General features: G+C 46.7%; 1 protein-coding gene across 1 annotated transcript in view; it reads right to left on the reverse strand.

Annotated features, from left to right (window-relative positions):
* The window catches only part of DOCK2 (dedicator of cytokinesis 2), a 407,160-nt gene that overhangs the window by 13,590 nt on the left and 368,939 nt on the right, over window positions 1-24,631 (reverse strand). Inside the window, exons 37-45 of the mRNA XM_027605817.2 lie at window positions 21,887-21,977; window positions 20,901-21,020; window positions 17,006-17,095; window positions 15,180-15,284; window positions 12,987-13,128; window positions 8,353-8,434; window positions 7,074-7,158; window positions 6,189-6,275; window positions 551-727 (exon numbers count right to left, since the gene is read on the reverse strand). Coding sequence (XP_027461618.1) covers window positions 551-727; window positions 6,189-6,275; window positions 7,074-7,158; window positions 8,353-8,434; window positions 12,987-13,128; window positions 15,180-15,284; window positions 17,006-17,095; window positions 20,901-21,020; window positions 21,887-21,977 — 979 coding nt within the window. The remainder of the gene's footprint in view (window positions 1-550; window positions 728-6,188; window positions 6,276-7,073; window positions 7,159-8,352; window positions 8,435-12,986; window positions 13,129-15,179; window positions 15,285-17,005; window positions 17,096-20,900; window positions 21,021-21,886; window positions 21,978-24,631) is intronic.

A 24,631-nucleotide genomic window follows, 5' to 3' on the forward strand; every position in this document is an offset into this window, starting at 1 on the left:
ATACCAGGAGGCTCAAAAATAAAATCTGTGGCTAAAATGTGTGGGCATCTCTGGAGAGACCTTATGACCCAGATGCCTAGATTATAACTCCCATTTTGGAGTTGATCTCCTATCCTTTCTATATTTTCACAGATTCTGGGTTTCATTTCTTTCCATTTGTAGAGGTCATTTCGAGCATGTGTGGAAGAGGTGGGTTCACACAGGTGGCGTGTACTTTGATGTGTGGCTCCTGTACTTCTGTCATCTGGCCCCGATCCAGAGCCTTTCCCTGAGGGAGGTGCGCAGATGTGCCCAGTGGAATAGGGGATCCTTGTGGCCCCTGCTCCTTCCTGCTACGGCAGAATGTGGCATTGAGGGTGGAAAGGAGATGAGAGATGGGCTGTGGAAACCCTGGAAGGTGTTTGAGGTCCCACCAAGCTGAAGTGTCCCTTTGGGGGACACACAGCCACAGTAAGATAGTGACATGCAGCTACATCTCTGCCCCCAGGCCCTCCTGTCACTGCTCTGTGGCCACAGTTGGGGGGGGGGTGCGGAGGGTGGAAGCCCTCACCTTCTCGTACTTGGCGAACCCTCCCATGACAGCAGGGTCCACGATCCCGTTCAGGAGCATGGAGAGTGGGTTAATGGGGAGGCTCTCGTCACTCTGGTACTGGTTGATCATCATCAGGATCTTCTCATTGGCTGTGGACATAGTTTCGATGGCATTCTCCAGAGGGCTAATTGTGGTCTGTTGAAAACGAGATCACCAGGAAGAAAGGGCCTTAGCAGCTTGCTTTAAAAACAGATATAATTATTGGTATTGATTTCATTTGGGGTTGGAATTCAAATGAGGCAATGCTCTCCAAGGGGCTGTAACAGGCTCTTGTTATAATCGGTAAGTTCTAGGGGCTGTCTTCCGTCTGGGGAGAGACAAGCTAACTTTCTGCTTAGTGAGAAAGGCATTTCCCTGGGGAGGAAGGAGGTGGGGAGGGGAGTCTCAGGCACTTGCTGGGATTTCAGAGGCCCCGCATGCTCCAGGGAGGGTTTTCTCTTCTTATTACCTGGGCGAAACACGCTCCAGTTCAGCCCCTTCGGTTGTGCACCCACCGTGTGTGAGCTATTAGGTGTGTGGGCAGCTGGTGATCTGGTCACTCCGCCTGGCTCACAGTGGGTCCTAAGGTTGGTTGGTGTATAAAGGGTCACTGCTCCAAGGTGGGCTCAATTTAGTTGAGAAGATCAAACGAAACCCCTTTCTAACACCTCTTAGAAAGCAATATAAACGGAGTGCCATCAAATGGGAACTGGCAAAACAACGTGGTTTTCAAAAGATGGAATCTGGAATACAAAACTAAGCCAGGGGGTCTGCACACTTTTTCTGTAGAAGGGCTAGACGGTAAGTACTTTTTAGGCTCTGAGGCAAGGACACAGCCTGCTATGGTAGAGAGAAAGCAGCAACAGGCCGCATGTAAATGAATGAGCCCCGCTGTTGGTTGTTACAATAGAATTATTTACCAAAAGAGGTGCAAGTGGGGTCTGGCCCACAAGCCATAGTTTGCGGACCCTTGAACTAAACAAATTGAAACTGGGTATAAATCTCAGCTCTGCCATTTTTTCTAGCTATGTGACCTTGAGCATATTTTCTAACCCTTCTGAGCCTGGGTTGACTCTGGTAAAATGGGGACAGAGGATAAGAAAACGTGCTTCGGAGAGTGCCTGGTAGCCACTGTTATTAGTGCTTGTTGGTGTTAGGACAGAGGCCAGCAGTTGTCCTTAAGAAGGGAAGTCTTGCCAGCAAGGCCGGGTAGAGCCTGGACGGAAGGGTCGAGTAACTGGAGAAGACTTCTTGGAAGAAGGGACCCTACATTTTATCAAATGTGACATGATGGTGATATAGTGCCTGCCTCATTGGGTAAGTAGCAAAGATTGTTTGAGATAATACAACACTTGACTCATAGGTGAGTTCTTTAAAAGTTGGCACCTGCTAATTGTTGTAACCACTGTGTATGAGAAGGACAGACAGCCTCTATTAGCCACGCCCTTGGTCGTCTTTCTAACCCAGTTCCTTGGATCTGTGAGATCCTGGTCTCCACACCCCCTTGTTTCTGGACCCTTTTGAGGAAGGCTGCTCTGCCCTACGAAGGCCCCAGGAGTAGACTCCACCTCTGTTTCCTTCTGCCCCCTGCCACATTCTCACAAACACAAACATGCACACATGCACTTGCACACATGAGCTCGCACACACACGTGCACACGTACAAGGAGGGAAACGAACTCCTGGGGGTGGCTGCTCAGGCTGGTGGGGGCTGAAGTCCATATGCCACAAGCTACACCCTGGTCTCATTTCTGTCAAGCACACAGACCAGCCCCGCAGGGACTTTACAAAGCCAAGGTCTAGACTGAGTTCTAAGGAAAATCTATCACCACCCCTGGATTTCAACAATAGCCTGGCATGTCTGAAACACGCAGGCTTTAAGGTGAGTTATTAAAAATGGAAAGTCCTATTGATTGGCTTTTTTCCTCATTTCTGAAGCTATTTTTGAATCTCTAAGTCTTTAACCTCATTATAGCATGATAATGGGGCCGGCTCCATTTACTGATCGCCTCCCAGGTGTCAGCCCACGCTGGGCTTACACCAACCACACCCAGGTACTCTCCTTTTGTTCCCTGGACAGCAGGGGTCGCTTGCCCCAGGGCAGATGGCGGCAGAGCTGGGAGGGAATGGGGGGAGGGGTTCCTGATTCAAAAGGCAAGCTCCTCTCACTAGGGAAGGCCCACTCTGCTACCAAACTTGGCATATTATTGGTTGTTAGGACTTAGTCAAGTCCTCGGATCTCTGGCCCCTTTTCTGAGTCTTGGTTTCCTATAGTGCTGAGTATAGGTATGTAATGCTTGCCCAAGTGGCTGTGAGGGGAAACTAAATTATCAGGGAGCAAATACTTTGGAAATAGTCTTAAGGGGGAGAAACATCAGCCAAAAGATGAAGTGATGGTAATCCCTTCAAGGGCATTTCATATTCTTCAAAGGCATTTCCCTCATATCACCCTCCTAAATCGTCTTACGAATCCCATGAGCTGCACAAGACAGGCTAAATTATTATTACAATTTGCTCCTACCACTGATCACTTGAACAGTTCAAGTCCCATTCTGGGCTTCAGTGACTTCATAAGCCAGTAATGGCATGGGACGAGAACCAGGCACGGGCTTGCACACTAGAGACCTGTAGGCCAAACTGGGCCTGGAGAGGCCTCTCATTTAGCCCAGACACGTGTTCTCATATTTTAGATTTAATTCAACTGGAGGGAGCTTGCCACAGCTACGCCAGGCCCCGCTGTCTTAATGCAATTATTTCACATATTTACAGTATCTTTGTGGGTTTGGAAGGTTTTTGAATTTGTAGCTCTTGGGCTAAATGACCTCTACAGTGCCTTTCAGCTCTGAATTCTATAGTTTTTCAATCTCTATCTTACAGGTAATGAAAACTAAGGCTCAGAGATATACAGTGTTTGTCCAACATACATAGCTTGTTAATGCCCCAGCTGAAAGGGGTCTCCGAGCCCCTTGTAAAGACTGCATGTTCCCAGGGCCACGAACAAGGAAAGAACCCTCAATTCACAGAACCGGCACTGGAATTCTATCGGAAAACACCGCTCTGTACAAACAGTACCGTAGTCATGACAATTCGTGCAAGAAACAACTGACAACAAGATACCAATTCATATAAGACAAAAACAGATTTTTGAAAATGAACTCGTGCAGCAGGCATGAAACTTTGATGTCTGAGACATCCTGAAGTTCTTGGTAACTCAACTGAGGGAGGCTATCAGAGGTAAGTTCACTCTGATTAACTTTTTGGACATTTTCCAAACCCCTTCTCTCAGAAGGCATCCGGATAAATGAAGCAAAACAAAAATGTTGGCTCTTTCCTAACTTCATAATCCTGAGTTCACAAAACAAGATAACCAGCTCAGATATTAAGGGTTTCTGCATATTAACTGAGTGATTGAGTGATGGCTTTATTTAACAAATAATCTTGAGCACCAATTATGTGCCCGAGACTAATTTTTACACTCAGAGATCGGGTCAGGAACAAAATAGCCAAAAATCTCTCTTCCTGGAGCTTATATTCTAGTGGAGATTATATTATAATATGTTATCATGTTTAAAATTCTATGGGGGGCACCTGGGTGGCTCACTTGGTTAAGCGTCTGCCTTCGGCTCAGGTCATGATTCCAGAGTCCCGGGATCAAGCCCCGCATCAGACTTTCCGCTCAGCGGGGACTCTGCTTCTCCCTCTCCCACTCCCCCTGCTCATGTTCTCTCTCTCTCTCTCTTACTCTCTCTCTCAAATAAATAAATAAAATCTTAAAAACAAACAAACAAAAAAACCCATAGGCAAATTATGTCGTCTATTAGGGGGTGATGGGTGCTTTGAGGAGAAACACCATCGAGGGGTTGGTGGGTGGTGGGGAGGACAGGGTGTACAGCGGGAACTCCCTCAGTTTGCCCCAGCCTAGCTGGAGCAGAGTAGCACCAGAGGATAAGACACATCCAGGGCCAATGGGTGGAGGCTACATATTAGCAGAAAGTTTCTGATTCCTCACCTCAAAAATGGTAAGAGTATATATGTCACAGGGTTTTGTGAGGATTAGATGGCATAATGCTGTAAAGCCCTTGATACTGTGCCTGGGACACCTGTCAAAGCTTATCACATACCAATGTGTCCCATGAGTAAAGAACATGAATAGTTTTTTCTTTCCAGGGTGCCGCTGATGTCGGGATGGGCTGGGGACACATTTAGGAAGGAGAGAGTGAATCTGGTCCAGATGTCTGATATAGGAGGTGAAAGTCAAATCCCACTTCTTCCACTAAAGCTTAAATAACCCACAAACTCACGTGGTACATCAGTTCCCTCATCTGTGAAATGGGAGAATAAGAATATCTACTTTGCAGTCCTGTGGAGGGGTTTAGGTGAGATCATGCATGTAAACAGTTTAGCACATGCTTGATAAATTTTGCTGATGTCATCATCATTATGATATTTTCCCTAAGGTCTAGGCCAAGCCCGTGAAAAGGAGACTGGCCATCAAGCTGCTGGGGGACAGTAAGGGCTAGAGGGGGATGGTCTCAAGCTGATAATACAGCAGCTTGACAGGGTCAGCCAGACCATGTCCCTTCTTTGCTCACGGCTCCAGGTCACTCAGTGGAAAAGCTAAAGTCCTTATGGCGGCCTACGAGGTCCTGCAGGGTCTGGTATCAGGCTCCGACTACTCACCCTCACTTGCCGTGAATCAGACACAAGCACGTTCCGTCCCCAGGGCCTGTGTACTTGTTGGTCCCACTGCTAGAATGTCCTTCTCTGCGATCTCTGTGTGGACTACTCCCCTCACTTCCACCAGGCCTTCCGTTTTGGCAGGGAGGCGTTCTCTGACCACCCTATTTAATATAGCAGCACTCTGCCACCACTTTTCTTTTATTTTTCCCCATTCTGGTTATCACCATGACATTATTATACTTACTTCGACTTTTCAGTATGTCTTCCCCACTAGAATGTAAGCGCCACTGAAAAGTCCCTAGGTCCTTGACATGTGTTGGGTACTCATTAAATATTTATTAACTGAATAAATGAATGACCCCCTGAATATGTCCCCATGTTTCAAGTTTCCTCATAACCACGCTGGCCTTCCCTTTGCATCCTGGGAGATGCAAGATTCTTAGCTGTTTAAGGACCTGGAGGCCCTGAAGTGTGTTGAGAAGCAAAAGACATGCTATCTCCCCGAGGGGAATTCAAACAATTGCAGTCTAGCCAGAGCTCTGCCTCTGTGTGATTTCCTCTCTCTGAGCCTCAGTTTATCCAACTATAAAATGGGTTCACAGTGGGATTCTGCAAAGGAGCCCCAAGGTACTGCTGAGATAGGAAGATATGAGGATATGACTGAGTGCATGGTGTTCTAGGCCCTGCCTCCCTGCTGCACGCAGCCACAGAAGCTTCCATTCATCAGCTTTATTATAGGATTCTGTGTAGGTTTCATTTGCCAAGGGAGAAAAACTTGTCTGATGCTTAAGAGAGAAATCTGAAAGCAGGTGATCTGGATGGTACCACAGGGCCCTTCTTGCATTGGAATTCTAGGCTTTGAACAAAAGCTTGTCCCCTTCTTATAGTTTAAAGGGGCTCCTGAGACTGGCTATGCCCGGAAGGCCTGGAGACTCACCTGGGACATGTGAACCACCTCAAACCAGCGCAGGATCCCTGGAAGCTTGTATGCAGTTATGAAGGAGGTTCTCTCGATCCACATCGACTGTCCCATAAGCAGGGGGTGGTAAGGACAGGGAAGCAACACACTCAATTAAAACTGGCCATCAGAGAAGTTTGGCAAGAACCCAGCCAGGCCCCCAAACCTCTCATCTACTCAGAGTTCAGATAAATGTTGCAAGACTCTGAAACATACTCCCACTTTATCCTTAAGAATTCTTTCCCAATGTGAAGTTAAGGTTTTCCCTGGATTTAGGCCCAGTAAGTCTTAATCTGGGCCTCTGAATTGTCAGGATTTTTAAGCAATACTGAACCGCATCTACCTGCATTGTCTGGGGGGAGGGTTCACAGGGTTACATTCCTAAAGGGCCAGTGACTTCCAAAATATGAAGAATCACAGTCTAAGGCAAAGAGCTGAGAGAAACTTGGAGCCACCTCCTCATGCCAGCCTTGGGAACAGAAGACAGATCCTAGCTGGGAAGCACACAGGGAATCCTGGACACTGAAATCTCTGTGGCTTCTTATTACTATCTCTTGGAAGGTTTGACTTCATCAACACCCCTGCTTAGCCTGAGGGTTCCTACCTTCCGGAAATGTCTGAAATGCCCTGTGGTTGAAAAGGCCTGGTCTGTATCTTGAAAGTGGAGAGGATCAAGAAATGAAAACAAACCCAATGGAAAAGACTGGAGAATGGGTGTCATCATATTGATAGATGTTAGTTTTACTTCTTTCTGCTTCGGAACAAATGCCCTCCCATTCTGACACTGGCAGGTGCCTGCTCTGGTTGGTAAAGGTGGCCCTGGGGGAATGATCAAGGCTGCTGAAGGGGAGGGGAGATACTCACGGCAAACTCATTCTCAGGGTCGACAGTCCCTTTGCGCACAGGCCGGGAGTAGTGGAACTTTTGCACATAGTTGGATTTATAAAAGCTGCAAGACAGGAAGAGGCAGAGGTTCCTGGTAACATGCCAGGCTGCTGACACAGAACCTGAACTGCCCTTGTGCTGTCCAGGGAGGCTCATTACAGTAAACTTCAGGTCTGGCAGTACCCCTGTTGTGGCATTTAAAATCAGGTGCTCCTGGCAAAGTGATTTAGAAGCTAGACCAGCTAGATTAGTCTTATGTCCTATGAGAACATAGTACCACTGAGGGCACCCAAGGAGTTGGAATTCTAGCATTAATGCACACCTGTCACCTCAACGAAGGATCTAGATATGCCTAAGGTCCTAGCCTCATGTCCCAGGAGTATCTTCTAAGGATTTCCTTAGGTATCCCAAGCACCCCCAAATCACTCTTCCTGAATCTCTAGGGAGAGTCTCACACTGGGGCCAGCAGGGCACAGTGCTAGCTGTATAGTTGTTAATCCTTGCCCACAGCATTGGACTGAAGGGTGAGGGGAGGCTCAGACCCGAGCTGAGCTAGACCTGCTCCGTTTCCTGCCGTGGTGTGAGCCTGCTGGGGTGAACTGCCTTGCCCTGAGCGGACAGGCCCTTCTTCTCACAAAGCCCTCCTGCTTCCCAGGGTCCTCCCAGGTGCTATAGTGGGTACCCGGGTCTGAGGAGGGTAACCTGGGCAGCTCAGAGGGGGTGCCCCACAGATCCCCTGCCTCATGGCCTCATCACTGACCTTGCGATCTGGTTCTGAACAGATGGAGACCCGCCTTCCGGCTGCTTTCTCTAATGCCCCCTTATTATAGCCAGAGCACATCCGCTGTCAATGCACAACCTCAACAAATGCTGAAAAGATGTCCCTTTGGTAGAACGTGCTCAGGATGAGCACTGTCCCTCTGTCCTCACCCTGCCTGTCGCCTGCCCAGCCCACAGTCTGGCTATGGATTCCTTGGAACCACTCTGTCATCTCTAGCTCAGTGCACGTCATCGCTGCTTCCTGAGGATTTGCTGTGCCTTGTTCCTCCCATCTCTGGCTTCAGCCTTTTCAGGGGCAGAGCCCAGATGGCTAATGGGGGGCAGGTGATTCTTTTCCCAAGAGGAAAAGGGATAAAAGGCTGGCTAACCCAGAGAAAGAACTGGAAAGGCACCAGGGCCTGTCCGGCCACAAGCTCAGCTTGGCGGCCCCATGGGATTTTCTTCCCCATCCCTCCTTCCAATGAACTGTGGGTCTTACTTTATTATCTGGTCAGGCACTGGTTTATTCTTGAACCTTGGGTGTTCATCCAAGACCGGCTGGACAGTGAAACACTGGATATCTGGGATTCCTGCTGTTAAGGGCTCACACCATGTTGTGGGCTGTGGGGACCGTTCCAAATATAGCAGGTCCCCAGGTGAAACCTGCCAGGATAGCCCTTCTGAGGCCAAGTTTTATTGAATGACTGACCTCAGGTTGCCGGCTGCCAGCTAGGTCCTAATGAAAAGTTAGTAGTCACCTTGGTCCTCAACAGAACTGCCTGTCACTTGCAACCTTATCCCAGGGCTCAGGCCCTGCTAACAGTTGGTTAGTGGTCCTGAATCATCATCATCAACATCATCATCATCATCATCATCATCATCACCACCATTTCTATATTAACAGTAATACCATCTAATGAATTTATAGTTCTCAATCAATTACAGAGCACATCTCCCCATGGTCTCCTTTCATCTCACCAATTCCACTGAGCAGTGTTATTAATGTAAGTCGTCCCCCTTTCATAGATGAGGACATCAAGGTCAAAGAAGCAAAACTAATTGTTGAAGGTCACACAGCTTGTGAGAACAGAACAGAGGTTTGTATTTGGGACTGTTAACCCCCTACTCGGGGTTCACTGACTCCAGACTCCAGTGTGGTCCTTTGCCCAGCAGCATCACATCACCCGGAGGCTTGTTAGAGATGGTGCGTCCCAAGCCCTACCTGAGACCTACTGAATCAGTGTCTGTAGTTTCTTAAGATCTTCAGGTGATACATATGCATCCTTAAGTTTGAGAAGCATGGCTTTAGAGCATGCAAAGAGATATCATTTTGCATTCCAACTCTGAAAACTTGAAAGTACCTGCCTGTGGCAGGATTGTAAGGCTGTGTCCGGGTTCAGTGGGAAATGGGTCTATGATTGATTAGCGATGCCTGCCACAGGCACAGGCAGTGGGAGCATTATTTGCCTATTCTAGACCTTTATTCATTTTAAGCTGATAACATGGCAATCCAAATAAACAAAACCAGTCATCACTGGTCCTGTTCCCTGGTTCCTCCTTCCCTTCCTCTGCCTTCCATGTCTCCTTTACTCATCTCTCTTCTTCAGGTATCCAAGTACCCTCATCCCTTCATTCTACCCAATGACCACCATAACTCCAAAAACTCTCTCCCGAACCTGCGATTTCTGCCAACTAAGGAATCACAAACTCCTCTTATTGGCATTCAAAGTTACTCTAATATGACCCCAATCCACGTCCCACCATTATCTCTGGCTACCCCAAAGATTCTTCTATGCCCTTTCCTTGAAATATTTTCTCCCATCACGCCTCTCCCTGTGAGCCCTTGAGGCGAATGCCATACACGGCAGGCTCCGTGAGTGTTCAGTTCACCCCAGTCAGGCGTCCGTTCCTTCCTTTGACTCTCCACGGCGTTTTGCCTATACTTCGGACTCTTAACTCTCTAGCTCCCTGTCTTCCTCTCCTCCCAAGCCCTCCCCACCACACTGGGAGCTTTCTGATGGTAGAGGCTATGATTCTTTCACACAGAAGAAATGGCTAAAATATAATTCCAAGTTAAATTCAATTGTTCCCGTCTGATAAACTCAGTCCATACTAATATGCTGGGGATTTAATTGTTTTACCTCTGGAGAATATTTCCACATTAAATGAGAGTCCCTCAGAGAGAAAGAGAGAGAGAGAGAGAGAGAGAGAGAACACAATGCCAAGCCTCACTGGAAGGATTTCTGTAATATTCAGGAAAACCATTCTCTTTCTCAAGCCATACAGCCAACAGCCTTCTCTGAGAGGGAAACCACTTTGGTTTCCACACTAATCCATTTAGGTATTATCCTTGGCTGTTCTCCCACTATAGCCACAGAGTCGAGTAGTTATGACATAGAGACCACATAGCCGGCAAAGACTAAAATATTTCCTATCTGGTCCTTTACAGAGAAATTTGCTAACCCTTGTTTTAGACAAGGTTTTAGGTCATATTTACTGATCTTAGCAATTGGCCTTGGTCCAAGAGGAGAATCCAAACCTGTCCTAGAGAAGCGAGTGACACTAGAGCCCTCAAATCGTGTCCAGGAGGATGCATGGTTAGACTGTCCACCACATGTTGAATCTATACATGGAACTGTGACCCCAAGTTCTGGGCAGGGGGAAGGTGGGAGATAGGAGACACTCAACTAAGAGGCCTTTGCTTCAGATGTCTTCCCCCACTTGATACTTAAATGAAAAGACATGAGATATGTCACCTTCCAAGCTGCTTGTCAGCTCCACTAGAGAAGGTAAGAGAGCAGAGCATTAAGAACTCAGATTTTGGCAATAAGCAGACCTGAGTTCAAATCCTAGCTCTATCAGTTCCCAGGACCTTGTGTAAGCTGCTTACAGTTTTTGAGCCTTGGTTTTCTTATTTGCAAAATACAGAGAGTAATAATCCCCAACTCATAGGATTACTATAAGGCTAAAATGAAACAATGCATGAAAAATGCCTGGTGCATGGTGAACAGTTAATAAAGAACATTCTCTTCATGAATCTTGATGAAAGTAATGGCATTATAGAAAGAATACAGACTTTGAGATAGATCTTAGAGTTCAGATGTTCCCTCTATCACTAACTAGGTTCGCGACCCTAGGAAAACTACTTTACCTCTCTGCCCTACACATTCCTTCCCTATGACATATGACAAAAATAATACCCATCTTATAGAGTTTTATGGGGTTAAAGAAATAATGTTTACAAAGCACTCAATCTCATGCATGGCATGAAGAGGACATTTAGCAATTGTCAGCCCTTTTTCCTTTTCCACCTGATTCCTGGCACTGAATCATGCCCACATATGATGAGATGGCCCCATAACACATGCTCTCCCTCCGCCCCAAGCTACAAGACTACAGAGCTATTCAACACCAGGAGTCCACTTAAGAAGGGCCTTAGCACTAATCTCCTGTCTTGTCTGTAACCAAAATCACATTTGTAACCAGTCAGCTCCAGGACTAGTTGCATTTCCTCTCACAAATACCATGGTAGAGCAGGCATGAAGGGCAGGTGAGCATAATGAAAAGGTTACAGATGAATATTTATCACCCAAGGGAAAAATATTTGGATTAAGGTTCGGCAGACTTAGAAGACCAGCCATGCAACCTGTCAACCCCATTTTAAAGGCTGTAACTTAATTTGTGCTGCTGGGTACAGTGTGGGGAGCCAGGTTGGGTGAGTGCATCTCCACTCAGCTGTCTGCCTGCTCCTAGGGAGTCCTGCCTCCTGCCCGGTGTCAGCTCCCGGCCCTACAAACACCACCACTGATCCAACCTCCCTGGAGGTCCTGCCCCCGGGAGTCCTGCCTCCTGCCCGGTGTCAGCTCCCGGCCCTACAAACACCACCACTGATCCAACCTCCCTGGCATCATCTCGTGTCTCCTGTGCCCTTCTTTGCGGACTCCAGTGAGCTGGCTTCCTCCCTGGGTCCTTCCCTCCTTCTAGTCCCTATTTGTCTATCTCTCTTTTCTTTCTCTCTTATTTCCCTTGTCTTTCTATTAATCAACAAGAACTTTCTCAGTGTTAGCTTTATGCACCGAGGCAGGTTGGGGGTGGGGGTTACTGCAGTGAGCAAGGCAGTGCAGGCCTCTGCCCTCCCAAAGCTTACAGTCTAGTTTATGTGGACCTTTAAAAAGCACAAAAGATAGCAGATTGGGATCAACTTTCTAAAGAAAACAAACAGGGTTTGAGATACGAGGCTTATGAAGAGCTCAGAAGAGGCAACTTTAGATAAGTGACCAGGAGAGTCTCTTCCAGGAGGTGACACCAAGTTAGTATCTGATGGGTGAAAAAGGAGCGAGGGGAAGGGCATGACACACGGAGGGGACAGAAGATGCACAGGCCTAGGGGGAACCAGGTAGGTGTGTTTAGGCAACAGAAATGAGGCCGCTGTGGCCAGAGGGGCACAAGAGAGGGAAGGAATCACGGGGAGGGGGCAATGACATTGGAGAGGCAGGCAGGGGTCAGATGGCGGGCAGCCCACTGGCCTCGCGCAGTAGTTTTAATCTTATTGTAAGAGCAATGTGGCACTATTTCCGATCTTGGAACCTGCCGTGCTCTTTCCCACTCGAGGCCCGGGCACATGATGGTCCTTACCTCTGTCTGGGCCATTCTCCCTGCCTCCCACTGACCTCTGGTGGGTTGCTAACCTTAAATATTACCTTCCTCAAGAAAGCCTTCTCTGCCCTCCCGATCACAGTGTCCTGCATGGCTTCCTCTTGGCATTAATCCCATTTTTGTAAACACATTTAATGGTGCAATTAGTTGTTTGGTGTCTCTTTTACTTGCTAGACTGTAAGCTCCCTGAAGGTAGGACCACCTTGTGAATGTGATCTTCAGCACGCTGCACAATGATCGGCACAGTCAGGGCTTGATAGTATTCATTATGAGAATGAATGAATGAGTGTATTGATCAATGAATGCAACGTTTAGTTTCCTGAGATGGATTCTTTGGATCCCACACTGGACACTAAAATTGGCACCACAGCAATGATTCTGGCAGCAGCTCTAAGCTCTAAGGTGGGGGTCTGTGGGCTAAAGTCCCAGCAGAGCTGCCTCTGCCTGGCCCCTGGTTGGGCCATTCTCCAAGGATACACTGGCCTGGGGCATTCTTCACATCGTCTCCAGGGGCAGAGGTTGTGTTCATCTTCTCCGCATTGGGGAACTGGCTCATCAGCTGCATCTGGAAATCTTCTCTCCGCTCATACTCCTTCCCTCGGTAGATGAATACTTTGTTCTGCAGAGAAATGACACCCAACAGAGATCTCAGGGCCCAGGCTTGGAGAACATGATATAAGCAAAGCTAGGAGGCTTGTGACATGAGCACAGAGCTATGGTGACCTCCTATAGATCTCTCTCCTTTCTGCTGACCCACCGCAGCAAGGAGAAACTCAGCTCACAGACCTAGCTGGCCACACCACTTCTTTAAAAAGATTGATTCTAAAAGGAGAGGGGATCACAGATGTTGAGAACTTTTTCAGACTGCCCTATGTACAGCTTTCAGAATTACTCCTCACTCGGCTTTCAATGTGTTACACCTGCTCTTCTGTTTACATGACCACAACACGTCCCTCCTGCCTTTCATGGGTCATGTGGGCTGGGCCTGCAGGATGGAAAGTCCCAGCATTCAGGTCCTTCATCACATGGCTCCTGGCTCTAGATCCATAGAAATACACTCTTTATCCTTCTCTGACCATGTTAGCCTCCTCTAAATCAGTAGTTTTCAAACAGGGGGTGATTTTGCCTCCTAAGGGATACTGGCAATGTCTGGAAATATTTTTGGTTGTCACAGCTTGGGGGAGGGAAAGCTACTGGAACCCAGTGGGTAGAGGCCCAGGATGCTACTAAATGTCCTTCAATGCAGATGACAGCCCCCATAACGAAGAATAACCTGGTCTAAAATGTCACTAGAGCTGAGGTTGAGAAACCCTGTTCTAGAACGTATCTGTACCATCTGTGCCATGTCTAATGGCCTGGAAGTTCTTCAGTCCAAATCCACAACTGTCACCTCTGCATATCAGTGTTTTCAAATCTGGGGGATTATCAGATGGGCCTCGGAGACTTCTAGAAGTTCAGCTCCCCAGGCCTTGCTCCAGACCTGCTGAAATGGGATCTATGGTAGTAGGATCCAGAAACATGTATTTTTAACAAGCTCCTCAGGGGGTTCTGATGAACAGTCAGGTTTGGGAAGCCCCCTCTGTTCCACTGAGGAAAGCCTTACTATCTACCTCTTCTGCAGGCTATGGTGCTCACTCCTATGAGCTCACTCTGACTTCCACACTGACTGGTTACCGCGAGAGACTTAGCTCCTCGAGTGCATTGTAAATCAAGCAAGGTTAGAGATCAGATTTGCAGTTTCTTTTGTACCTCCCTGACCTCAGAACTGAACCATAGCCTCACTGGAAGGAGTCCTATAGGAAGGAAGCCTATAGCTGACCTAGTCCAACTCTCTACATGATCAGTGAATATTCCACGAAAACTCTGGTTCAGAAAGTATGCTCCAGAGACCGCTGAGGGTTTCTAGGACACTTTCAGGACCTCATAAGACCAGGGAACACTCTTCAAAATAATGGACAGCTGGTATTTTGCCTTTCTTACTCTCATTCTCTCAGATGTACAGTAGAATTTTCCAGAGCCTGCATGATGTGTATTATCATGACAGACTGAATGCAGAAGCCGGTATAAGAACCTAGCTATCCTCTCTTAATCTAAACATTAAAAAGACCTGCAGAAATATGAAATAATCTCACTGTTGGCATATGTTTTTATGGGAAAATATGGGAAAACATACAGTATTCTTCATAAAGATACAAGTTATGCTAACACACGAGAGGTTAATTATTATTTTTAAATACAAAGATAAATCATTCAAAATTTTCTTCATTTTAATTTTGAGTATGGTAGATGTAGACAGAACTTATAAATACAAAAGTTCATGGAAGACCTCAATAATTTTTCAGAGAGAAAAGAGATTCCTGAGCCCAAAGTGTCTGAGAACTGGTGCCCCGCAATGCCTGCTGGGTAGCTGAGGTCCTCTGGCTCTCCTTGAAGACCTCACTCAGGGATGGGGAGCTATCACTTTGCAGGGCAGCTCTGGTTGCTGCATATCTAGAGAAACATGGGGTGGCTGAGGGTGGTGATGATGGAGGGGACTGGGCGTGTGCTGGGGGGAGGGCAGCACTCAGGAGGAGAGCACAGAGCCTGGGTATAAGCGGATCCTTGAAGCACAAAGTGACAGCTGAGAGGCCCTAGGTCCCTGGCCTGGGTCTCCGTCACCAGCACACTCACCCGCAGAAAGGAGGGAAATCCCTGGCCGTAGTATCCGACGGCAAAGTAGTCTGGCTTGGGCCTGAGGATTTTCATGATGTTTTCATAGAATTTTGCCTGCTGGATCTGGAAGGAGAAAACTCACAGCTCATAACAACATAGATGTGTATCGAGGGCACGTTCAGCTCAGAGAGGCCCCACTTGAGACACGATCATTATACCCTGATGCCCAGTGCACACGTTTGCATATCCGCAGGTGTGTCTGTAATCATCACAGCAGTAGCTGTATTTACCCTATACCAGGTTCCATGTTGGTCACTCCACCTGTACAAGCTCATCACTTACTTGCCTCATCCTTGTGACAAGTCTCGTACCTCTGTCTTGCAGGGAAAGAAATGGTGTCTCATAGTGTAGCTAGTAAGTATGGAGCTGAATCCAGCCAGCTGTCCAGAGCCCCCGTCGCCATGCTGCTCCCTCCTCCATGCACACGAGGCATGTGTTTATGAGAGAGAAATGTGTGTGGACACAAGCCTGTGCAGCACAAGCCTCAGAGCATGGATGTGCACGTACAGCAGGGACATGAATCTGTACTGTGTGTGCATATGTGCACGCACGCAAGTGTACCTGTGTGTGCATGTGTGCATACATGTGTGCTGTGTGCGCACACAAACACATGTGTACCATGTGCGTGCATACATGTGCACCACGTCTGTACGTGTGTACCACATGTATCGCACATGTGTGTGCATGTGTGCCACGTGCGCACACGCGTGCACCATGCGTGCGTGTGCCCTGTGTGCATACATGTGTACCATGTATGAGTACATGTGCACCGTGTGCGTGTTGTGTATACATGTGTGCATATGTGTGTGTGCATGTGTACAAATGAGTGTGTATTGTGTGTATGTACCTGTGTATACAAATGTGTATGGGATGTATGTGTGCGCCTGTGTGTGCATGAATGTGCACTCTGTGTGTATGTGTGTGTGTGTTTGAGCAAGCACATGAATGCACATGTTTAGAAGGTGTGTGTGTCTCCATGTCTGCAAACGTCTATGTGGATGTATGTGTGGGGTAGATATCAGTGTCTCTTGGTGTGACTACATGTGTGTTTGCATCATATCTTACACACAGTACAAACAGCTAACAGCTCAGTTGTTTTTAACAAGAACATTGTTCTCAATACCCATCCCCCCCCCGCAAGAAGCAATAAACCATCTCTCCATATTCTGACTCTCATTTTAGAGTTTCCTGGACACAGCTGGACTGGCCTGTCAAAATAGGCTAAGATGGGCACCGGGGCCTGGCTCTGAGGTGACCAGGAAATATGTGGGAGGTGTACAAGTGGTAGGAGCAGCCAAAATGTTCGGCGCTTTCCCTGCAGAGGCCACCTCCTCTCCAAGCCCTGGCATCTGCAGCCTGAGCAGGTTAGGCTGGCTTCCCCCACTTTCCACTTACCCCCACCAAATCACCAGCACCGAGGAACTAATGGGGAATGGCCAGATGGGGAGCGTTTTAATGTGATTTATCTGTTAATCAGAAAGCACAAATTTGTGCTTTTATTTAATCGGCTTAGTGATTTGTGGGGATGTTACTGCAAATGTAGCACAGTGTTTATTGGGTATGCAACAGCGTACGTACCACTCCATTCGGGAAACTGTTGCTGATGAGTTTTCCCAGAATACCTCCCTCTGGAAATACTCCCAACTGGAAGGAAGGCTTTCAGCAGCCTTCCTCAGCTCAGGCCCTACTTCCAGTCCTTTTCTGCTGTCTTGACCCCACCTGGCCTCCCACTTCCTCTCCCCAGCCTCTTTGGGGAGCCCGAGGCCCTGGGCACCCAGCCTTACCAAGTTCTGGCTCAGGAGCTCATAATCGAAGATCTCCATCTCGTACTGTTCTGCCAGTTCCTTGCACAGACTGATAGCCTCTTCCCACATCTATAGGAAGGTCATGGACACAAAGGTTAGGAGATACCTCCAGGCTTGCAGAACGCTTGCTGAGGAAGGGACTTGAGGCAGCTTGCCTCTGGGACTTCACTGCAAGCCTCACTCAGACCCAGGCCCGGCCCCACACACAGGGAGCCAGGTACTTCCCAGAGAGCATGACCCTTCCTCTGCCCCTCACTCTGGTTTTGTGACAAATAATGGAGCAGCCAGAGATGAAGCTAAATGCTTTATTTGCATGCCCTCTATGTCTTCACAACTGCTCTGGGAGGTAACTGGTAACATTCACGTTTCCCAGGTGAGAAATGGAAGTTCAGACAGCAGAAACACTGTCCCAGGTCACATGCCCAACCAAAAGCTGGGCTAGAATGCACACCTGGGTGTGACCTGAGGATTGTCAACCATAGATCTAACATTGTACAGCAGGTCTCTAGAACTTATTCATCTTGTATAACTGAAATTTTATACCTGTCACTTCTTAATGGGGTTATTTGGAGTGTATGAGTGGGGAGGAGGCTGCAGAGAGGTGGAGATGGAGCTGGTACTAGGGTATAAAAAGAGTGATTAGAACTTTTTGTAAGGGGCACCTGGATGGCTCCGTTGGTTAAGCGTCTAACTACTGATTTCAGCTCAGGTCATGATCTCAGGGTCGTGAGATTGAGACCCATGTTGAGTTCCACACTGGCCATGATGCCTGGTTAAAATTCTCTCTCTTCCTCTCCATCTGCCCCCCAACCCTCTCTTAAAAAAAAGAACTTTTTGGGGTGCCTGGGTGGCTCAGTCCATTAAATGGCTGCCTTTAGCTCAGGTCATGATCCCAGGGTCCTGGGATCGAGCCCCACATCAGGCTCCTTGCTCAGAAGGGAGCCTGCTTCCCCCATGCCTATCATTCCTCCTGCTTGTGCTTGCTCTCCCTCCCTCTCTCTCTCTCTCTCTCTCTCTGTGTTAAATAAATAAATAAAATCTTTTTTTAAAAAAAGAACTTTTTGTAAATAGGTCTTTTCCACTTGAAAAAAAACTTTCTGAAAAAACAAACCCTGGATATAGGGGATTTTCCTTTTCCTCTGCTCTGTTTTAGGCTGAATCCAATCATCCTTCCATCTTAGACTGAAGGGGGTCGGGAGCCTCTGCAGAGAGGCGGAGGAGATGCAGAGTGGGCTGGAGATCTGGCAGTCTCAAGGGACACCCATCCCATTTCATATTCAGTTTAAAATGGAAAATGCATCTAAATGGAGAAGCTAGGGGAAGTGGGAAGGAGAGAGGGGAGGTTGCCAAAATATAGTGTGTGCTTTGTAGCAAAAATGCTCTCTTTGCATCCAAGCATAAAAATAAATAAAAGCAAGTGCCGAGTGGAGGAGCCATGGCTGTAAACCCATGGACAACTTAGCGAGCAGCATAAAAATGCTTTATGTACCAGGAGGAACCAAGTCCACAGGCCCAACTGGGCTGGGGCTTTTCCTCTCTTCAGCCTGACAAGAAGATGGTGGTAAAGTCCCTGGGCTGGGTCAGAGGCCTGTTTGGCTCATGTGTAGGTATTTGCCAACTTCCCACCATAATATGACAGAAATGCTCTCTCCGTGTGTTAAGAGACCACTAAGGGGCCGGGGGGTGGGTGGGTGGGAGTCAGATACCTTAGGATTTCCTCCTGAGTTTGCCCATAGTGTCACTGGGACTTCTGAATCTCGTACATTAACTTTGGTGCCCCTGCTCGTTTCTAGGCATGATATGGTATACAGTGACGGAACAGACATAAGTATGGACAACAGTCTCTTCTTCCATGAAACATTAGTGGGTAAAGCATACACATAAATAGATGTGAACGTTGGGTTTTGAGGGCTATAGAGGAGTCCACCAAGTATTGACAGGTGGACTTACGGAGTAGAAAGCCATTGTGTGGGTCTGGAGCAATAAATCTCCATGAGGGGAGGTATGGGGAAAGGAAGGTAAAGGGATGCTAAAGAGTTTGGGCTTCATTCTGGAAGCTTCCACAGCAGTGGCTATCAGAGTGAGCTGTACCCATCTGTTCTCTCCTCTCTGCTCCCAAAGTACCTTGGCACTACCTTTCCCTCCCTCACCCTCCATTATTGTACAACATCAAGGGTAATATGCAAAAAAAGATCATGATTGGCACATCTGTTTTGCCAACTAGATGATAAGCAGCTAGAGATGAGGGATGATGTCTTTTTCCTCTCTGCTCAGCACAGGGTGAGTTGAACTGGATACTTTGCAGAGGACAAAGCTCAGCATGTCCTTTTGGGGCCTTCACACTGTGATGGACCGAATCAGCTGCACACAAATAGTGAGCTCTGACTTGATGCAAGTAGGGCAGGAGGTTCCAGCAATGGCAGACTCTCTGCCCTCAAGAGGCTTATAATTGTAAATTATAAAAACAGCGTTCTTGAACTGCTCAGCTCCTGGGAATTTATAAGCTCTTCCACAGACATTACCTCATTTTGTCTTTCCAGGGAAGGTGGGGAGATCAGGCTAAGACAGATACAATGAACTGCCGTGACAGAACAGACCCAAATCAAGTCCATTAAATTATGTCCTGATAAGTTGTAAGAGACCTTGTAATTCAGAGGAGAGCCAGGGCTCTAAGTAAGCTGGAGGACTCAGGAAAGGTTTCATGGAGGAAGTGGCCCATTCACTGGGGCCTTGAAGGCAGAGGAGGGGAAGGATGAGAGCTAAAATTTAAGAAGATAGGACTATGTACCAGGTCTTCTGCTAGGTGTTCCACATGCACTCTCTCACCTAATTTTCACAGCATCACTAGGAAGTACATACGATTAGTATCACTATCTTGGGTGGGAATTGGAGTCCCTAAGAGGTCAAGAGAACTGTAGGTAGTAGAGGAGCAAGGTTTGAAACCAGGCTGGCTCCAGAGCCAGAGCAGTTAGCCCACATTGCCACATCTCTTACAGGATGACAGTTGCATTTGGGTTGGTGCTTCTTGAAGCTCTGCTGCAGACTGGGAGATGGGTAGCAGTTGTTCTGACTAATCTCCTAACCAAACACAACCAGATATTTTATCCTTGCTGTTTAAAGATCAATGATGATCTTTAAATGTTGATCAGTGTTATTCAGTTGTGCAACTGATTTACTTACTCAACATATATTTATTTGGCCCTGTATGTCAGGCTCTGTGCTAGCCCCTGGGCATTCAGCAGCAGACAAGACAACTCTCTGTGTATATGGCATTCTAAATGCTGTTTTGTCTAGGTTGGTCAGGGAAGATGTCTTTGAGGACATGATGTCTGAGCAAAGTTCCGAGCTGTGAGAAGGGGCCTGCCATGGAAAGCTATGGAGGAAAAATGTTCTAAGGTGGGAAAAGCAAGTGCAAAGACCCTGATGTGAAAAGGAGCTTGGCATACAACATGTGAGCGCTGGCAGGGATGAAATGAGAGAAGCAGTCAGAGAACAGCTCGGGTGGGCCCTCACAGGTCACAAGCAGGATTGTGTAATCATTCTAGTGGAATGGGGAAGCCATGGAGATGGTTGTAAGCAAGAGAATGGTGAGATCCAATGTATTTTTTGTGATCCCCATTTCCTGTATGAAGGAAGATCTGTTGGAGGCAATAGAGAAAGCAGGCAGATTGCTTTGAACCCACTGAGAACCCGAGCAAACAATGATGAGGCCTTGAATCGAGGTGGTGAGAAGGTGGAGCCAAGCGATCAGACTTAGAATTGGGAGGGAGAGTTGCCCAGACCTGTAGATGGATGGGGTGCAGAGTATAGGAAGGAACCACCCTTCCCCATTGCTAAGGTCCCCACAGAGAGAGGAAGGACAGGGACAAATTACCTTTCCTTTGTCAAAGTAGCCTATGATGATCTCATAGAGCGTCTCCTTCAGCTGTCGGTGAGTCTGGGGGTGCTGCTGGCCTGTCTGCATGACTTGCGAGGCACACTGCTCATCTGACCACTGAGGAGAGAAGACACATGGAGTCATCAGGCCTGAGAGGCAGCCAAAGGCAGGTGTCTTCCTCACTAAGGAGAAGCAGGAGGAAGCCCTGCCAATACCCCTGCCAGCTTGCCCACCACCCCGGCTGTCAGTGGGCAGTCAGAGAGATGCGGGGCTGCAGTATCCATTTGGGAAGTGCCTCCTGATTTTTGCCAAATGGCGCTTATTTGACTCTCTCTTGGCTCATGTGTATGGTTTGTAGGGATTTTCTCTGAACCCCTATAAGACGATCCCAGCTATTCCAAAAGCCAAAGGAAATCCTTTAGATGCCGTCCAGTTACAATACTGTTTTCAAGAGAAGGAGAACAGCTCACTGGGCATGCTAATGATTTATAGTTGACATTTGGATGTTATATAAAACTGTAAAACATATCTCAGGGGGTTATTGTTGTTGCTAAATGTGAAAGTCAATTGAAACCTTACGTGAGCAGGCAAAGAAGTGCAGAAAAGTTACTGGCCAGGTCAAGAGTTTGGGGACACAGCAAAACAAAATTTATTGGACAATTCTTCTTCCTTTCCTTTCCTTTCCTTTCCTTTCTTTCCTTTCCTTTCCTTTCCTTTCCTTTCCTTTCCTTTCCTTTCCTTTCCTTTCCTTTCCTTTCCCTTCCCTCCCCTCCCCTCCCCTCCCCTCCCCTCCCCTCCCCTCCCCTTCCCTTCCCTTTCTTTTCCTTTCCATCTCTTCCCTTCCTTTCTTTCTCTTTCTCTCTCACCTTCTACCTCTCTTTCTCTCTTTTATTCCTTTCTCTCTTTCTTTCTTAACTCTTTAATATGCTGTGAGGGCCCCATAGAGATCCTAGCACAGATCACTTTCACCAGATAGGCAGTACCTTGAGAAGCCAGGTGTGGAGAAGGAGTGTGTAGGCCGCCTCTGTGTAATTGTCACAATCCAAGTGAAGATCACGGAGTTTGTACAGGTATCTGTGCAGGGAAATATGCTAGGTTACCAGGTTCAGTAATAAGGAGGCAGGAGGTAGGGCCAGGTGGGACTCAGACAGAACAACTTGGCACCTCTTAGCATCACAAAGGAGTCCTCCATCTCTGATAATCAGCTCCCCCTACGTGGGTGATGACAGCAGCCCTTAAGAGTTGGTGGGATACTTCGTGTGTGACAGGTACCATGCCAAGTATTTCAAAAGCCTTAGATCATTTAATCCTCATGGCAACCCTGGGAGATGGGTTTGTTGAGAATCCCCACTTCCAGATGAGAAAACTATGGCCTAGAGAAGTTAAGTATCATCCCAGGCAGTATGCAACTTGATACTGAAGAGCCTGGCCAATGCAATATGACAAGTAAGGAAAATTAAGGAAGAGGAAATGAATAACTCACAGAAGTCTTGTGCTAATGATTGGAAGATCTGGAACATGATCCAGGCTCATTGTCTCCAGAGTCTGTACTCTGAACATTGTACCATTCCAGGAGCATGAACAAGCAATAGCACTATAAAGGATAGCTCTTACCCTGTTTTCAGTATTCTCTTGGTATAAAAGAAGTGTATTTTCTGGTAAGAAAAGGAAGTGGATCAGGGCCTCAAGATTGGATATTCATGTAGAGACCTTGAGTTGTCAGTAGGGAGAATATACTATTCAACCATAACCACATTCCTTCCTTCTCTCCCTTTGCAATGTGAGGTTCCAGTACTGAACCCTGGGATGACTCTACATTGTAAAAATACAGTTGTGATCTATGTTGTGAAGGAGAGGTCTGTGGTACTATGAGAACAGGATTCATCCAGGTGGGGTGAGGAGGGACTTCTAGAAAATTTCCATTGCATGGCAGTTAGGCTAGGATCTAAAAGTAAGGGGAAGAATGAGGGATGAGCATCCCGGGTAGAAAGATTTGCTCATTCATTCATCCAACAAATGGGTACTTTATATGTTATATTCATCCTTCCAATCATCCTTTTATAAATAAGAAAACAGAGATTTATGTTAAAGTAGACAGAGCAAGAAATAGGTAGAACTGGGTTTCAACATCAGCAATTTCTGCCTCTATAGTCATGGCCATTCCATTCTTGTCCCTCACCTTTCTTCTCATCAATCAGAGTTATCAGTGAAATTACATGTGGTTTGCATGCAGGGAGTGTTGAGCATGTGTTCTATCTTTAGAGGTTTCTATAGGTTTCTTTAGAGGTTTTCTATGTACATAGCTGAACCCTACCTTATATCCTCCTGCCCATCCTTGGTCCCTTAAATCCCTAGATAGCTGGGTCCAAAAACCTTTAAGAGAGCAGCCAGAGGGACAGATTTCCTACAACTTTCAGCTCCCTGATCAACTAAGGCACCCTCTCCTCTCCTTTGCCAACTCAAGGATTTGGTGATCTACTATCGAGCCCAAAGGAAAACACCCTGATAGACCTGACCAGGGATTTCAAACTCAACAGCTACACAGGCCAGATGGGCAGCTTGAGTGAGATAGGCACAGTGAAGTTCAATGGGGAATGGGGACAATGTCATGACCAGAGTACTCCAATTTTGTCAGGACAGGAGGAAGGCTCAGTGTTGCCACAACTTCTGAGTTTTTTAGAAGAGGGAAATTTTTATTTTTATGTAAAATCTCCAGATTTTAAAATTTTGGCAACCAATTTAAAAATGTTTTTAAATACTATGCCTGCCAAACAGAACAGGTTTCCAGACTATATCCTGTTACATTGTTTGGTTTAGGCAAATGCGGTTTTCCTAGATTACAACAGAACTCAAATCTCCAGAGCTTATGGAGATCTGGGGCTCACCATCTGTGTTTCTAAAATGGGAAGGAGAAAAAAGAGGTTGGAGGGATGGATCCATGTGCTAGACACTTTACCTATAGCATCTCATTTAATCCTAAAAGCAGAAGGTAGAATGGAAACATTCTATAAGGGGAAACCTCAGCCCAGAGAGACTGAGTGATCTTATCCAGGGTCACCGAGAAGACAAGGTGAAGACCCCAGGCCCTTTGGACTCCAAAGCTTTACACTACTATAATAAGTCCTGTCTAGCGATGTTATAAATACTATCTCAGCTTAGGACAGCCTATGGAATTATCTTTTATCCAAATGATAGTTCTTATTCCTGGAATAATGCTAAACTAGGTACCTAAAAATATCTGCAATAATAGCAGAGTAAGTTCAGACTTGGAGTCTCTGGCCTTTGACAGAATGGGTCAAAAGACTTGAAAATGTTTGTTAACCTTCTGGTCAATTTCTCTTTGTGGACTCTTGTCTCATGAGGATACGCACAAGATATATCTTGGACACATAAGACATACATCCAAGAATTTTGTCGTTATGCTATTTATGATAGAAAAAAGTTGGAAACAACCTAAATGTTCAACAATATAGGATTGGCTATATAAATTACAGTATATTCTGGAAAGAGAATTTTATAGTTTCATTAAAAATGATGTTGAAATTCATCTGTTGACATGGAATTCTTGTCAAGCAAAGAATAAATTATGAGCAATATGATCTCATTTTTGTAAAAAATATGCAGGCATAGAATTCTATCTATATATAAATATAAAAGGGTCTGAGAATATGTATGGATTATGGGAGTTTATGTCATTTCTTTTGTTTTTGTCTATATTTTATGAGTTT

Source organism: Zalophus californianus, chromosome 5, assembly GCF_009762305.2.
Source record: "Zalophus californianus isolate mZalCal1 chromosome 5, mZalCal1.pri.v2, whole genome shotgun sequence".
NCBI lineage: Eukaryota > Metazoa > Chordata > Mammalia > Carnivora > Otariidae > Zalophus > Zalophus californianus.